Here is a 16,188-nt window from a genome sequence, read left to right as displayed (position 1 = left end):
GAGGACGATCGAAAGAGCTCGTTCGTGGTTGTCGTTATTCTGCCCTCTTGGCTGTGCTTTTTTCTGTATACATCTTGTGAATATAATTTCGTCTACTCTTTGTCTACGTCACCATATCATAATGAATAACTACCGACTCGCCCAACTTTCCGCACTTTTACAAGGTTACAAGGTGTCCGGATTTTTCTCTCCAACTGGAGGAGACGGGTGTGACTCCTCCTCCTTGGCTGCACTCACGCTTGCGCAGTGTGCGTCCCACGAAGTCGACGGACCACGGTCCCCTCCCACCGGGGCTGTAGGCGCGCACCTTGACCGAGTAGGCGGTGTCAGGCCGCAGGTTGCGCACCGTGGTCGTCGTGTCGCTGATGTTCATCGCGTAGATGTACACCTGCGTCGACTGGTCCTGCACGCGAACTTCGTACAGCCACTGCTGCCATGCGCCGGCGCCTGCGAGAGCGGGCGAAGTTCACTCCGTCACCGGCACGACAGTACACCACAGTACACCATATTACACCATAGTACACCACAGTACATCACAGTACACAACAGTACACCGCAGCGAGCAATGCGAAACAACCACACCCGAACGCCCATTCAGCGGGCCGTGCAGGTAACTGCTCCAGCAGGCTAAGCGCTTGAGAGGAAAACCACGTATTACGTATTGCTCTCATGACAGGTTTGAATGCGCACGTTGCGAGTAATCAATGCTCGAAAACAAATTCTAAAATTCTAGATTTGCTATTATCGGAGTATTTATTCTGGCGGAAAGGCGTCGTTAGAGACCTCAGACACGAAGGCATATACAACAAATGATGGTCCACACGAAAGCGTGCGCGGTGTTAAAGTATGACACGACAAAGGCCTGCGATGGCATGGAAACGTATTTATGCAGCAGACGGACTCGCAACAACGCATCAAGTGGTGTTTTAATCAATGTGCTTAACTCAGTGAAAATTGAGGTGCCGTGGTGCCTGTGGCTTCGATTAATGCGTTAGAACCACGCGTTAGCTGCGCAGGACGCTTGCGTTGTAGATTCCTGTATTTTTTTACGTTCTCCTCCCGTATATTGTGTTCCATCTGCACATCACATAAGTCTTTGATACATAAACTGAAACTGAAACGAATACGTCGCAGCGCTCATCCGCAAACGCAAAGCCAGAATTACGCCTAGGCTGGCTTGGATTACGCATGATGCCCTGGTCTGTGCTGTCATCATCGGCCTAATTTTACGTTCACTGAGTACGAAAGCCCACTTCACACTGACATTCAGTTACCCCTGTCTTGCGACAGTCGTCTCCCTCATATTTCTAAAAATTTCGTAATTTCATCACTTCGCCGTATCCTCCGCCACCCTTGATTGCGCCACCTCTCACTTGGAACCCGTTCTGTTATAGTGATAGTCCGCCCATTATCGAACACGCACCGCACATAATGTGGGAAGTGCCTGCTACTACCGGCATCGAACTGGTGTATGCAGTGCAATGCTCGCACATACTCGACAAGGGAAATCACTTACGTAGCTTACTGCGTGCGTCCTGCGTACCTATGCAGTGCCGCTACGTCATATTATTAAAGCCCAGGTCGACCTAAATGCTTAGAATGCCGAGAGATTTACTACAAGCCCGGTTGTTCCAAAACCGTCCTGCAACCAAGCGCTTGAATTGCTTCAGAAGAGAACAAACTTTTGTACTAGTAACCACAATCCATATGCGCACCGCACGTTGAATGCAACGCGAAGTAACTAACCAGTGGCACCACCTGAGATACAATGCAACCATTCACAGAAATTGCGGTCATTCGCGATGGCATGGATGTTAGCGAATGCTTAGAGAATGCTTAGAGCGTAGAGCTTTGTCCTAGCGTTTGCTTGAGCTGCGTGTCCATGCAGCGCAATATTAATGCCCAATTCAGTTAGATTTGTTTTGTTTTGTCGTTGATATATTGAATTCATTTGCCTTCGCCATAGAAAACAGATAACTTAGCCAAACCAGGCAGTTTGACTACTTATAACAGAAACATGCAAAGAAATAGAGTTTTCGAAACAGCTTTTAGTCGCAAAGAAAAAAAAAGAAACCGAAGCTTCATTCTAACAGAATTCATCAAATTAACAATACAAAAGAGCATAAGTATATGCAATCTGCAGCCTTCTTTCTGGAGAAAATTTCCCAAAACTGTTAGTGTTCTACAGCTAGACAGCCTGTTTGTGAACGACCACAACTCAAGAGCCTGAAAAAATGTGTGCTCAGGGTTTGCGCTATTTGGCTGGACAAAGCCAAGCATATGGGGAAGGTAACACAAGCTTCTCTTTTCTGACTTACCTAATCCCCCAAGAAGTCGCGGTTTCTCCCAAGCGATCTTAGCTAGATCCTCCTTGAAAATGGCTTGCACTCCTTGGACTGGGTTGACAGGAACTGAGACGGAAGTAAAGTTCAAAGACTTAATCAATCATTCTCACTGCACGATTTAAAAAAAAAGATGAAACACTTAGCACAATAAGGCACTACGCAGGATAGGTCAGCTTGCCTAACGTTCGAAAACCAAGGAAGATATGTGTTCAAGTGGCTTCCTATCAGCTTACCTGGTGTCCTGGTGATCTGGGGCAGCATTGAGACAGAGAGGATGACGATTTCTTTGTTAGTAACGCTTTACAGACATAACATTAATGCAGCACACGAGACGCTTATGCGCGAAAACGCTAAGTACCCTTCCCACCTAAAACAACCCTGCCTTCTCCCTTTCTTTTCGCCTTCCTCCTCCGGCATGAAAAGCTCAGTAAACATTGTGAAACCATGATGATTTTGAATCGCTCTCAGTGTTAGCAAGTGCAGCCTCGAAATATATTTGCTCGCAATACTTCAAATTTGCCATTTTCCAAAAAAAAAAAAATATTGACAAAAGAGTCACTATTAAACAAAGGAACAACAAAATAGGTAAATATATGAGCGGCTTGCGCCATTAGAGCACCACTACGGTGCAGTTACAACCAGTGACATTATAACAACGAAGAATTTCGCGCCATGCGGCTCGATTAGCCCGGAATAGCACATCTTAGTGGTCCGAGCTTCAACGAGGGACGCTGCTCATGAACATAGTTTTCGAATCCTGACGCCGCCGCTACTACTGACCACCGTTACACCACATGGCAACGACTGCTTCGTATTTAAATCCAGCTAAAAGAATACTTACAGACGTGCACATCTATACAAAACATGGACATCAACTGCTTCACCAGCAGTATTTGTTCGCTTCAGAAAGACTCATTGGTGACACAGTGTTGCTTCTTGCGATCCGAATGTTGCAGATATTTTGTACTTACGACGGACAAAGATTTTGCATCATTTCTCTAGGGCCGTTATTCACAAAAAGTTATTGCGGGATAATTTTTCGTGGGAACGAATTCCATCCAACACTGATGCTGTACATATTACTAGCGGAGGCATCCGGTCATGACAAAGAGCACTTACAAATAAGCAGCTTTGTGAATTCGGCTCCAGTATTCCAGCTGAGTGCCCCTAATCACTCACTTCTTTCCAGCGTCACCACTGCGACCAACCACCAACTTATGCAGATTTTTTTTTTTTTTTGCAAATTTCAAAGCTAGATGGAGAGCGAAGAAATTACATATTGCAAGCCCATTATACTGTGCCATAGGGTGCCCCTCGCTTTAGGCAATAATGAAAACGTTACGTAATTATTCGGGCTCGTTCAAATTAGGTATGCCAATTGCCGAAAAAGGTCTCTACACCGTACTCTGTGTGTGCGTGAACTTTCAGCTCGCCTCACCAAGTGCCCTGTCCTAAAGCAACCAATTCAAATCGTCGATAAAGTGTCCCGTGACATACACGGGATTTATCGATATCGGGCGAAACCAACATTAACTACTGACGCAGTAAAGCCACTCAAAACCGTTTTAAATGACACAAAGATGTAAGGGACGAAATTAAACTGAAATGCGAAGCGACGACTAAGTCATATTTCGAGCTCCGCGCTGTCTCACCATCTCTAACAGGGGCGCACACAGTTGGTCGCTACAAAGGAAAATGCCTTACTGATCTTGTCTGACTGCCATTGAGGCACTGCTTCCGAAAAGTGTTTTAAAAACAGTTCGGAAAGGCTTCGGCCGGACTTCAGGTTGCTTTACATACAGGCGATTACGATTCACTGACTATTTTTCCCTGCATCGGCTTATATGCACACTCTTGCGCTTCAGCCTTTACTTCGGTTTTCCTTATTTGAGATACTATAAAGAGCCTTATAAGAGTGTCTCGTTCTATTACAGATGTAAACTTTCCTTAAAGTGAATTTAAATGTAGCTATGGGACATACAGCTCGGTAAAAATGCATTGGCCACAACCTCGCAACGGTGAAACCTGTCATCACTGAAACGTTTCAACCACGATGTTCACAATATATTCGATTAGCAGTGGATGATGATCGCGACTCATTTATTCTTCTCTACTGATAGGACGTAAAACGCTACACAGCTTTTGCCACACACAAACCTTCCTTGCGCTAATTCTACATGCATACCTTGCGAAACCTCCGCAGTTGCCCTGGTCGATCTCTCGAGTTTCGGTGAATATTGTCGCAGCCATATGTCAGTTTTATGCAGGGGAATACAATATTAAGGGATTCCGCTCACAGCGTGCACTCTTTAGCATAAAACTGCGAAACCCCGAAACGCGTGAGACAGTATTGCCGAAAGAGATTTTAAGCTGTCGCAGTTGCTCTCTGTAGAGACACCAGCGCATGCACTACAAGGACGAGGTGCCGGCATAAAACGCTGGCAGTATCGCAACCCATTGACAGCGATAGCAAGGCTTAGCGTTGTGTTTGAGTTCCTCGGGCAGCGTTCTAACCAAAGAAGTCTTAAAAGAAAAATCGGCAGTTTCGCCGGAGGCGATTTTCGTGGCGCCTCTCTCTACGCACTCACACGCACACGCACACACACGCACACACACGCACGGAGAGAGAGAGAGACACCTGGACATGCCTATAAACCAGAACCAAATAAACAGCACTTGCAAACAATATCCTCCCCCATTTTCTGTGCGAAAGTCATATTCACCATTTAAAGCTTTCTTTAAAAAAGCACAGGTGATAGGCGACGATACATCGAAGCGGTGCTTAATGTTGTCCCTCAGTACTACGGCGTCAATCAATTTGACGAAGAGTGCTGAAAGAATTATTCATCACTCCAAAGTGATTAAGTTGTTTCTAGCTAGCGTTCCTTCCACAGCAGTGCGGAGGCAGTGGACCCGTTAGGCACAACCACGCGCGGGTCAGAGACCAGGCTCACCCGGGAAAGGCTGGGAGAGCGGGTGGAACACGCCCAGGTAGACGAGCGGATGTCCCTCGAGGGTGTACTTGTTGTGGTAGAACTTGTCGCCCTTGTCGTGGTACTCCTCGCCGAAGGCCTCGGCGGCCGTGGTCCAGTACAGGTTGCCGCCGTGCGCGTCCAGACGGCGCACGTCGGTGAACTGGTGGCGCTGCGAGTTGCGGCGCACGTCGGTCTCGTCGCCCGCCGAGAGCGACACGGACACGACGGTGTTCTGCGACTTCTTCGGCAGCAGCAGACGGTAGTTCTTGTAGTCGACCACGAACGTCCTGAGGTCGGTGTCCTTGACCAGCAGCTGCGCGTCGTGCCTCGCCGCGGCGCTCTTGAGAATGCGCGCCAGGTCGATGCGGTAGAGGCCCCCCGTGGTGCCGTTTTGGAGGACCCAGTAAAGGTAGCTGCGGGGGTGAAGAAACGTCTATCACTCGAAGGTTAGCTCATCGCGATGCATCTTCCATCGACCCACTTCTGTCACAATTGCATTGTCGCAATGAAGTTACAACTATGATGGTGACGATCGCATCATCATCATCATCATCATCATCATCATCATCATGTTGATGAAATGGTGCCGAGAAAGTTCATTCTCACCATCGTCATCGCAAACGACTACTCGTCAACATTGTCGCAAATGACGTCACTCTGTAGCTACTATGTTTGGATCTTCCGTAGTTTCGGAATGCGTATTTATAGGATTTTTTTACGCCGTTGAAGCGGCTGTATTCGGTGAAAAAGTTAGATTGAAAGTACGAAGCGTCATGTGACCTTGCGTTTGTCGTCATGCGTGCTGTTCAATGTCGTTCAACTTAAGATAGCTCTCTCAATTAAGCCCCTTTTGTATTCTACTGCAATATTGTTGTCAGTCGCTGCACGGCTGCTTAACTTCTCAGTGTTATCCTCGCGGATAGGCACCCTTTAATTTTATCCTACCAAAACTCTCCCCTGCACAGTGCGGAGTCGAGGAAGAGGTTTTGTGCTAACTGGATCATCCGGTAAGACAATTCGTCGAGTTGCATTAGGTTCCATTCAAAATATGCACAAGAGATTATACGTACCCATTATAGGGATCAACCTTCATTTCGCTTGGTCTCTGCTCAAATCCCCACACGGCCGTTCGGCAATCCTGCCCAGTGAAGTTACACCGGGTTATCTGTGTGAAAGAAAAAAAAATACAGATAGCTTTAAACGATCACACAATTTATACTCCTTTGAATGTTAAGAAGTAAGGCGGCTTTTTTTAACATCAGCGCAATTCTGCCAGCAATGTCAATTACGGTAGAAGGCAAACTGCTCACGCATGCAACTGTCTTTACTACACCGATCACCGCGTAATCCAGGTCGATTAGGTATGTCACTGCAGACTGATAAGTGGTGAAAAAAAAGGGAAGCAGAACAGTGATTTCTGTTCATCCCACGGAAAAACTGCTCCTGCAGACTGCCTCTCTTGCCATTCCAACACAGTGCAAGCAAATAACGATTGCCTCCCACTTAAATACAAGGACGCTGTCGACGTACGTAAATAGCGTACGAAGTCATTTTTTGCATGTCCTTGGCTTCGCTGGAGATGAATGCTCAGCGTATCCGGAACATATATCCAACTGAACACGCCTTAAGTTCAGTTCTTGAACGTTTCAACATTGCTGGAAGAAGAAACGCAAGTTCACGGAGGAGGGAGTGTATTATTATTAATTTCATCATCAGAGACAGACAGTGAAATTGAAGTGACATTTAGCGAGGCCATGAGCCCTTGGAGCAAATTGCGTTGTTTCGTAAAGTTGGCACGTAACGTACCCTAACTAATGGGTTGTGCTAGGCGACTTTTCAGTCACACTTCTTGGAGCAAAAGCGACACACTTTGAAGCTTAACTATCAAATTCGCACTACGACTGTGAGAGGTGCTATAGCGTGGGCCTGAGCATTGGCTTCCGCCAGCCGGTAGTCTTCAACGTACAGCAAAATACGAGCGCAATATTCTTTTTTTCATTGAGCCGCCATGTTATTGCACTTGTCGCATCCGGAATTCCATCCTGCAATTCCCATAAATTGAGCAGCAAATCAGTTGTTGGCCACTGCCAGTGTGCAAAATTGTAAAGAAAAAGTCGGCTGTCAATTCCGAGGCAAACTGCATCAGCGGCAAAAGAGCAACCACAATCCAAAATGCGCTTGCTGCACAAGTCCACTGACCTGGCCGTCTTCTACTATGTAGAGCAGTTGACTCAACCAATCGACTGATAGGAGACCTGGATGACTAGAGGCGTTGTGCATGATCGGGCTGTAGCGAAACTTTTCCGAGAGGTCAACGCGATAGATAGTGCCCGAGCTGTCCGCCACGAAGAGCACGTTCTGAGACACGTACATGGCGACGCCTGCAAGTAGGAAAAGGCAGAGGAAACGATCAACACCACAAGTGATACAAGAAGCATAAAGGGAAAGAGAGAAAGGGAAGTAAAGATGCGGGATCTGGTATGCATTTGCGAACATTCAGGCATGGTCGACAGCTTGGTCGAAGCCCGCCTAAGGTAACAAAGAAGCACGTAACGGAAATGTCCGGGGCAAACAGACATCGGCACATTGCTCCTAAATTGTCTTGTCTTAAGAGAGACATTCTAAGATTGAAGAACCCTTTAGAACGATGGTGCGAAGAGGAAGTAATGTGAAAGCGGGGCATACGTTCGATTACCCAACGTCTTACGTGGGAGAACAAGCGGTACGACAATGTAATACACAAAAATGTAGGTCCAGAAATTTATTAGTGGACACGGGCGATTGTGACTGCTTCAAAATAAAACGAATGTCGGCTTTCATAAAATTTTCCCTAAACTGAAACGCAGTCAGGGCCTGCAGAAATCGGGAGTGAGGGTACTCGGAAACTCGCTGGCATAAGGGTGTGTTCGGTTGACGGAGATCGGGGTAATTGTATATCTCTAGAGGCATTTGTCTAGCAGAAAACTTGGACAAGCTGATGGTGATAATGGTGAAGATATGCTTTTCCTAGTCGAAATAATACAAACGCAAAACTCGCGTATGAACAATAAGCTGGGATTACCATCCTGAGCCGTATACACGTACCAACTATCTCAACAGAATGCGACGGTGTGTAGAATTCTGCCACCGCTGCGTCCATGATGCTCAGCCCTTGTCTCAGCACTTGCCGCTTTGTGGCGATGATGAGGTACGGTTCGGGAATCGGTATCACTGAAAGAAAAGCAAGAAATAATCCTTGTCTTACAAGCACCAGTAAGTAAGCAGCACACCTGATTGCCGAAACAAACTGCGGCACAAAACATAGCTGCCATCCACTTTGAAATTGAGCTACCACGCAGGTGCGCCTGCCCTCGTAAAAGCGAATGCAGAAGGTCTTTGGACTGCTGCAGACATTTTACGTTCCCATTTTTCTTCACTTAATAATAAATAAACAGATATACATCTTACAGAATGCTGACGGTAATACTACTAATTTCTTGGGGGTGTCCAAGTGGCACTAAAAAACAAAAACAAATAGGCTGCTGCATTCAAGGTTCGATTAGAGAACAAGATTTTGCCTATTAGAAGGCTAATCAGTATTCCATGCGTACTCGCAGTGCCTGACAGACGTTCGTTCACTTCACTTTCAGATTTAGACTGACTTGTATCTAGATCTCATAAGCACGGTAGCCTTTTGCACTTATACGGTAAAAACCCGTTGCAATAAAGCCGATGGTACGCCGAAGTACGGTTACTATACCAGGAGCTTTACCATGGGCTAAGTCACCTCGAATCTTTGTAGAACGTTCTCGGGACGTTTCAAAGATCCGCTATGGCGACAATTCTGACCATCAAAAGTTAGGCTGTAGCATCGTCGAAAGGGCTTTGGTTCGAGACCGGCAGTATATAGCGTTGGTTGCTTTTACATACAGGGTAGGCTTTGGAGAGAAGTTTTGAATTCGTTCTTATGACATAGTTCTTAAAACTAGGCTCGCAAGGAGCAATGGTGGATGACACTTACTGTTGCTCACGCTCTGCGGAGGTGTTGTGATGTTGCGCTTGTCAGCCGGTCCCATGCCGAGATTGTTGTTAGTAGCAACGGACACCGTGTACAGAACTTCCGGTCGAAGGCCGCTGAACATGAAGTACAGGCCTCCAGACACGTCCGAGACATCCTGGAAACCCGAGAAAAGGACTGCTCAAGGACCACCAGGATAAAATAACTGTACAATGTAGGCATCCTACAAACTGTACTATTTAAGAGTTCTGTAGAGAAAAAAGATCATTTATGAAGCTGGTGCTCATATATTTCAGAGATAACGGCACGTCATACTATATGTATATAAGCTTCTAGCAACAACGTAGTGATGCATTATGCACTCGAGAAGCTATATTTAAAGCTGTAACTGGTGACATCACTGCTATTTACTGCATGCTACGAGAAATGTTCTCCTTTTTTTTCTTGAATCTTTAAACCAAATTATTACTTGGCATTGAAGTAGCGACAAATGTACTCATGTAATCAGAAGAAATCAAGACGAGAACGACAACCCATACTTGCTCAAGCGATGCAAAGCAGTTAGTGCGTTAAAACTGCGTCGAGCTGCTTGCTGCACTTAAGAAGTTGATTTCCGGAACTGAGACAGCCTATAACATAACGCACACAGTATGACTGCTCTGTTAAAGTAGCCGTACTGTTTGCATTGTGTCCTAGGCTGTCTCAATTCCGGCAATAAACTTCTTAAGTGCAGCAAGCAGCTCGACGCAGTTTCAACACGCTAGTTGGATCAGTAGTCGTGCGGTATGTGCATTGCTCTCTGCGTTCCTTTGTCTGTGGGGGCTTTCATTTTTTCTTATGTGCGCTGAGCGAAGAGTTCACTGAGATAGTTGATAAATAAATACTGATTACTGCAGTTATCTGTCCCATTAGCTTTGCATGCAGTGGCCCAGGCTTACGCACCTTGACCGTTGTGAAGCCGCTGGGGTGTTCCACGAGATAGAGAGCGTAGGAAAGGATTGGCCCATTGGGGAACAGCGGAGGGTCCCAACTGACCGCGATGCTTCGAGGGCCGACAGTTGTGAGGCTGGTGATCTTTGGTGGGGTGGAAGGAACTGTTCACGTAAAATGGAAAAAATTGAATGAAGAGAAACATCGAAGAGACATCAGAGAGCTAGATACACGAAGCTGTGTTTTTTAACGCGATAGCGTTAAGGAGCTCGTGTCGCAGAAAAGCCGGTGTCGTCGGCGTCGGGTGTCGGCGTCGGCGGCGTTGACCGTGAGCGATAAATCACGGCAGGCGCTTCATAAATAAAAAGCAACTTCCAAGATTGGCCCGGTGGGAATCGAACCCAGGTCTCCGGAGTGTGAGACGGAGACGCTACCACTCAGCCACGAGTTCGATGCTTCCAAGCGGTGCAAACGCGCCTCTAGTGAATGCGGTGTTGCCTTCGAAACGAGCCGTGGAAAGTTATGCTGCGGTGTATATCGGTAATTATGAACATGTAACGTACAGAAGTCACAATTACACGAGTTGCGAAGTGCGTTTCCGCTGCATTTCTTCTGCGCTTTCCGCACACGCAGAGCCATCTTGCGGCAAACACAGAAGACCCCCTCCTCTCAATGTACGGCGCTGCCCCGACAGGAGGAGCGCCGCGCGCGCATTGGGACCGCTGCCAGGCGCGTCGCGGGACTCCCTCTCCCCTGACGACGCTTCGCCGTGCTTCCGGTTTAGATTACTATCTATCTTTCTGCCCGTGCCGATCACGACGTTTGGCTGGCGTAGATCATTTCCCCTCCGAGACACCGAGTTCTTTGGTTCGTTTCGTTCGCTCAGGCGCACGTTTCGTCGCCGCGCCGAACGCTGCGTTGCTTGACGCTCACCGCGTGATAGGTGGGCGCTAAGTCCGATGCGGGGCGCATCGTAAGTGATTGCTGTGCCGTAGCGCATTGTCTTATACCCCTTGGCGGGTCGACGGGAACGCTGTCGCGTCCCACTCTTGAAGGCGAAGCTTAAGCGTCCTCCAATTTTTTTTTTCTGAGAGTTTGTATTATATCTTTACTGCTGATTAGCACACCCTGTATGCGATGTTAACTGCTACTGTATGACTGTATTGTACTAACCCCAAACTGTTTACCATTGGTAGGTCCCTCCCTACAGTCCTGTAAGACATCCGATCGCGTATTTATGCTTCCCCTGTGTTTTACGTATCGTACTAATTGAAATATTTGAAATGAAGAAATAAAAAGAAATATTTTTTGGAACCATGTAACCGCTTCTTTCGCAAAGGATGAATAGGTAAATGAGTTAAAAATGAAGCTCAACCGCCTCTTTTTGAATTTGAGCGAGTGATTAGTTTGCTTGCTTGTTTGTTTTTCGCGTTTACTCTGCTGAATTAAAATCAACACTACTCAAAAGTAATGAACCGAAGCAAACTGAATGCTTTTTTATTGTTATTGTCAATGCCAAACATGTGAATTTCCTGATACATCGATGCTCAAACTTCAATAATTTGTTTGCGTTTTGGTGCCCCGACGCATCAGTGAGATGGAACAGCTGTTGGTTTACAGCATATGCTTCACGAGGTCTATGGCATACAATCTTCAAAGCAGACACTTAATGTTACGCCGCAAAACGTGCAGTTGCAATTTTCGGGAAAGCTCCGCAATTTTTATTCCAGAAATGCTTTCATGTTATTGCATGATGCTCGAATTTATTGATTGTCTCTATTTCTTTTTTCTTTATTTTAAGAAAAGGAAGTTTGTGTATTACCTCCGCGGGGTTCTGTAGATATCACAACGCTTGGCTGCGAAAACAAGGGACCCTGGTTTGGCAGAAGGATCCAGGCAACTCGGAACTGCAAGGTAAGTATACAGCGATGAGACAAAAGCAGCGTAGCTACGTATGCCGTACTCTTCTATAATGCTCAACTAAAATCTAGTCATTTCGTAGAAATGCATGAAACCACAACGAGGCACGTTAGTGACACGCAGCAGCTGCTAGAGGCTGAGACTAAACAATTTTCCACTAAATATATCTTGTCTTTCTTTTCTTTTTTTCATATAAAAGGCTGCTAAAGATATAGTAAAAGGGTAGATTTCAACATAAAACTGCCTTCATTTTTTTTTTAAATGGAATACAGGAACTGTCGTAATGTCCGCAGTCAGGCACGGTACTGACCCAATCAGTTGTCCAGGAGCCATTTTGAGTTGATAGATGTACGCTCCTTCCGGGAACGTCTCGGAAGTGAAAGCATGACCAATGTAAGCGGAGGATAGCGCGATGTGCCCGGACACCCCCGTGAATGTTCTGAAGACTCGGCATCAGATCTCAGCTGTTCGTTATATATATATATATATATATATATATATATATATATATATATATATGTGTGTGTGTGTGTGTGTGTGTGTGTGTGTGTGTGTGTGTGTGTGTGTGTGTGTGTGTGTGTGTGTGTGTGTGTGTGTGTGTGTGTGTGTGTGTGTGTGTGTGTGTGTGTGTGTGTGTGTGTGACCTTTGTTAATCCGGAAAACATATTTAACGCCTAAACAGCTCTCAAAATTTAGGAAATGTACGCCTGTGTTTGACTTCCGTATTGCCCCTCTGGCGCTATTTTTTATTTGCCGTAAACTGAGCTGACTCTCTCCTTTTGTCTTTCTCTCTATCTCATTCTCTCTTTGTTTGCCATTGCAGGATAGTTGCACATTACACAGTCATTTCTTTTTATTTCTGTTTGTTTTTGTAACCAGATGCGTTACGACTTATCATTATCATCATCATCCTGGCTACGCCCACTGCAGGACAAAGGCCTCTACCATACTTCTTCAACTACCCCGGTCATGTGCTAATTTTTATGGCCACATTTTCCCTGCGAACTTCTTGATCTCATCAGCCCACCTAACCTTCTGCCGCCACCTGCTACGCTTCCCTTCCCTTGGAATCCAGTCCGTAATCCTTAATGACCATCGGTTATCTTCCCTCCTCATTACATGTCCCGCCCATGCCCATTTCTTTTTCTTGATTTCAACTGAGATGTCATTAACTCGCGTTTCTTACCTCACCCCATTTGCTCTTTTCTTATTCCTTAACGTTACACCCATCATTGTTCTTTCCATAGCTCGTTGCCAAATCGATGCCTAATGATGCCTAATCGACGAGCCTCAGCGTCCGCGGTTGTGCTCACCCTGTACTTGGTGTAGGGTCGGAGCCCCTGAACGCGCAGCACGTTCTTGGCGAGCGGCAGGTCGGGCCGGTAGTACTCCCAGTCGCTGGGCAGGGCCTCGTACTTCCACTGCACCAGGTAGGTGACGTTGGGCGCCAGCTGCGACGCCTTCCAGCGGATGGTCACCGTGTCGTGGGTTCGCGAGTCGGCCACCAGGTAGGGTGGCGGTGGCTGGCCGATTTGTGCTGTGCGCCAAAATAAATAAGTAAGTAAGTAAATAAATAAATAAATAAATAAATAAATAAATAAATAAATAAATAAATGTAACGTTTCTTTCCTCGTCTCAAATCGGTTACCAGACAAGTCGACAAGTCGACGTAACCATCCTCGCAAGCGTACCTTCTCCGCATTTCAATCCGCGGTAGTGTCGAAAACCTGATTCGGACATATCGAAGTACACATATCATACGAGAAACCTAACCGACGTTATACCAGCAAGTTTTCAAATATCAGTGCGCCCTCCGATTCTCTGCTGCCCTCGAATGCGTTGCTTTTCACAGTGAAGTCGTTGTGTTACTTTAGAATCTTTCTTTATTATATAATCTTTGTGCAAGTGTATATTTTGTAATAAACCTTTTTAATTGTGAGTGCACCACTCCTAGTAGCCTCCTGCTTTTATCGACATCTTTTGACGCATTAGTAATAATCGAGAAACCTTACCAATAGCCTAGCTCTCATTAATAATTGCATCATTGATTTATGCTCTTTTTCGCTGGGAGCACTTTCTGATACCTTTGCTTTCAGTGCAGGCGAAAATAAACGGACTACACAAAATTAAGATGGTAGCTAAACTCTCTCATTACCTCAGTCTTACTGGCATGATGACACAGATGAACAGCGCACTCACATGAACATGGGCAAGCAATAACATCTTGTCACACTAGCTTACTCGCATATTCAGTACCTTAATCACTGCAGAGGTGAGTGGCTGTGGACTGGGTCATAAAATACTTTATTTTGTTTCTTCTTTTGTCCCCCCGAAGGTCTTCGATACCATTGAAACAAATTCCTACAGAACGTCCCTCTACCTAATGAAGATGAAGTATTCTGGATTAGTTGTTTTCGCAAAGTTATACAATTAGCATCGTGAAAAAGATAGCATCAATTATAAAGCGGCACCTCGTATTCTACAGCAAACTAATCGATCTGCGCGAGAGCCCATATTGGAGGGCATCACATGCCTACGTTGATCGTCTAAAACGCTCAGCGCGCATCGAAATTTCTTTACAAGTGTTTCCTGCCTTTCATTGCTTCGGAACTGTGGTTGAGGTAAAATAAATGGCCAGTGGGAGCAAAAAGAGAAAAGAAAGGAACCGATAATATACAGAAATCACACCACCTTTGATGTGTCGCAGGTATTCCGTGACTGCCAGGTTGCATCCCATGAGGCAGAATAGGTCCTGAAAGCAAGCGACAAGAACATGGCGACTTAACTCCCCGCGCATAGCAGTGTAAATCGGCGGAGAAAAGCTTGTAGTACATTTCGAAGGGCTGGTTCACATTTTGTAGCTATCGAAATCTACGCGCAAAGCAGGATAGTTTTGACCCGAAACGCTGTCTCTCAAGACAAATTGGTTCCAAGTATTGGATTCGGGATGTGCCGTTTCCTTGTCTTTGTCTCTCGTCTGATATCATCTCTATGAAGCCTGACTGTCGAGGAGGAAGCGTTTCAGAACAATGGAGGCGAACGCTCTGGCAATGGCGGAGAGCGCCGGCAACGTAAGGAAAGTCGTTAAAAGCGCGAGCGTCTGAATGTTCCCTTACCATTTTCTTGTAAACTGTTATTTTATAGTTCCCTGTCAAGTCTAATAGAGCCCGCAAAATATTCGACCATGTAAGATGTAAGGTGCGGCCAAGTATTTACTGGGAAAGCATATTCTTACCTTTCCATGAGACGAGGTGGTCTTATTCTGTGAGCGGAAAAAGACAAAAATAAAGTTTAGGTACTCTTGAAAGATTGGGATCGAGGCAAATATCTCTTTCTAGAAATGCATTGAGTCACTCACGCAAACATGATCACATGACGAAGGATACCGCCACTTGTCACAACCGTCGCGGCACTGTAAAGATAGTAACGGAGAACAACAAATGAAGAATGCGAGTTTAATTATCGCAATCATTTTCATTCGTTCTATCCTCTGACTGGCATTTATACGCATTTTTTGTACATTTTTGTTTATGTATGGGCGCGTTCGTGTGCATGTTTGTCTACGTGTGCCATGTAAGAGTTTTTGCGCGTGTGCATTTGTTTATTTGCGTGCGCGCGCATGCGCACGTGTTACTTGCTTCTTTCGTGTCACCTTGGCGCGAAGCTTTCTGCTTAACGTCTGTAATCAACTTCTGCCATGGCTGTGCGCCACTTTTTTTGTGTTTGCAAAACAACAACTGCAGCGACAATGGCCACAGTAACAGCAACCAAGAGTGTACAACAAAGTTACAACACATTCCGTCGTTCAATCTTTACGTGTAGAATATTTCGAAGCCACACTCGAGATGCTATACTTTCTTCGTAACCCCGTACGGTGTACAGCGGTTACTTTCCTCGTAGGAGCCACACGACAGCACAGAGATTCCCTAGCTATTGTGGCGGGAGAGTAAGACGCATTAAAAATTATAATTGGCGCTGGCGTCGCGCCAGGCCGTGCGCCACGAATTCCTTTGTCATTATT

At 45.9% G+C, this 16,188-nt stretch overlaps 1 protein-coding gene across 2 annotated transcripts in view; it reads right to left on the bottom strand.

The window, feature by feature from the left end:
- sev (receptor protein-tyrosine kinase sevenless) overlaps window positions 1–16,188 on the bottom strand; it is a 163,826-nt gene that overhangs the window by 29,874 nt on the left and 117,764 nt on the right. For both annotated transcript variants that reach the window (XM_070538643.1, XM_070538645.1), the window contains exons 3-15: window positions 15,526–15,579; window positions 15,403–15,429; window positions 14,859–14,919; window positions 13,481–13,704; window positions 12,070–12,154; window positions 10,260–10,411; window positions 9,321–9,474; window positions 8,405–8,530; window positions 7,520–7,701; window positions 6,391–6,485; window positions 5,300–5,733; window positions 2,319–2,411; window positions 238–447 (exon numbers count right to left, since the gene is read on the bottom strand). In XM_070538643.1, the coding sequence (XP_070394744.1) occupies window positions 238–447; window positions 2,319–2,411; window positions 5,300–5,733; window positions 6,391–6,485; window positions 7,520–7,701; window positions 8,405–8,530; window positions 9,321–9,474; window positions 10,260–10,411; window positions 12,070–12,154; window positions 13,481–13,704; window positions 14,859–14,919; window positions 15,403–15,429; window positions 15,526–15,579 (1,897 nt within the window). The remainder of the gene's footprint in view (window positions 1–237; window positions 448–2,318; window positions 2,412–5,299; window positions 5,734–6,390; window positions 6,486–7,519; window positions 7,702–8,404; window positions 8,531–9,320; window positions 9,475–10,259; window positions 10,412–12,069; window positions 12,155–13,480; window positions 13,705–14,858; window positions 14,920–15,402; window positions 15,430–15,525; window positions 15,580–16,188) is intronic.

The sequence above is a fragment of the Dermacentor albipictus genome, chromosome 5, assembly GCF_038994185.2.
Source record: "Dermacentor albipictus isolate Rhodes 1998 colony chromosome 5, USDA_Dalb.pri_finalv2, whole genome shotgun sequence".
NCBI classification, from domain to species: Eukaryota; Metazoa; Arthropoda; class Arachnida; order Ixodida; family Ixodidae; genus Dermacentor; species Dermacentor albipictus.
The sequence above is the reverse complement of the archived record's forward strand: the minus strand, read 5'-3'. Positions and strand labels throughout refer to the sequence as shown.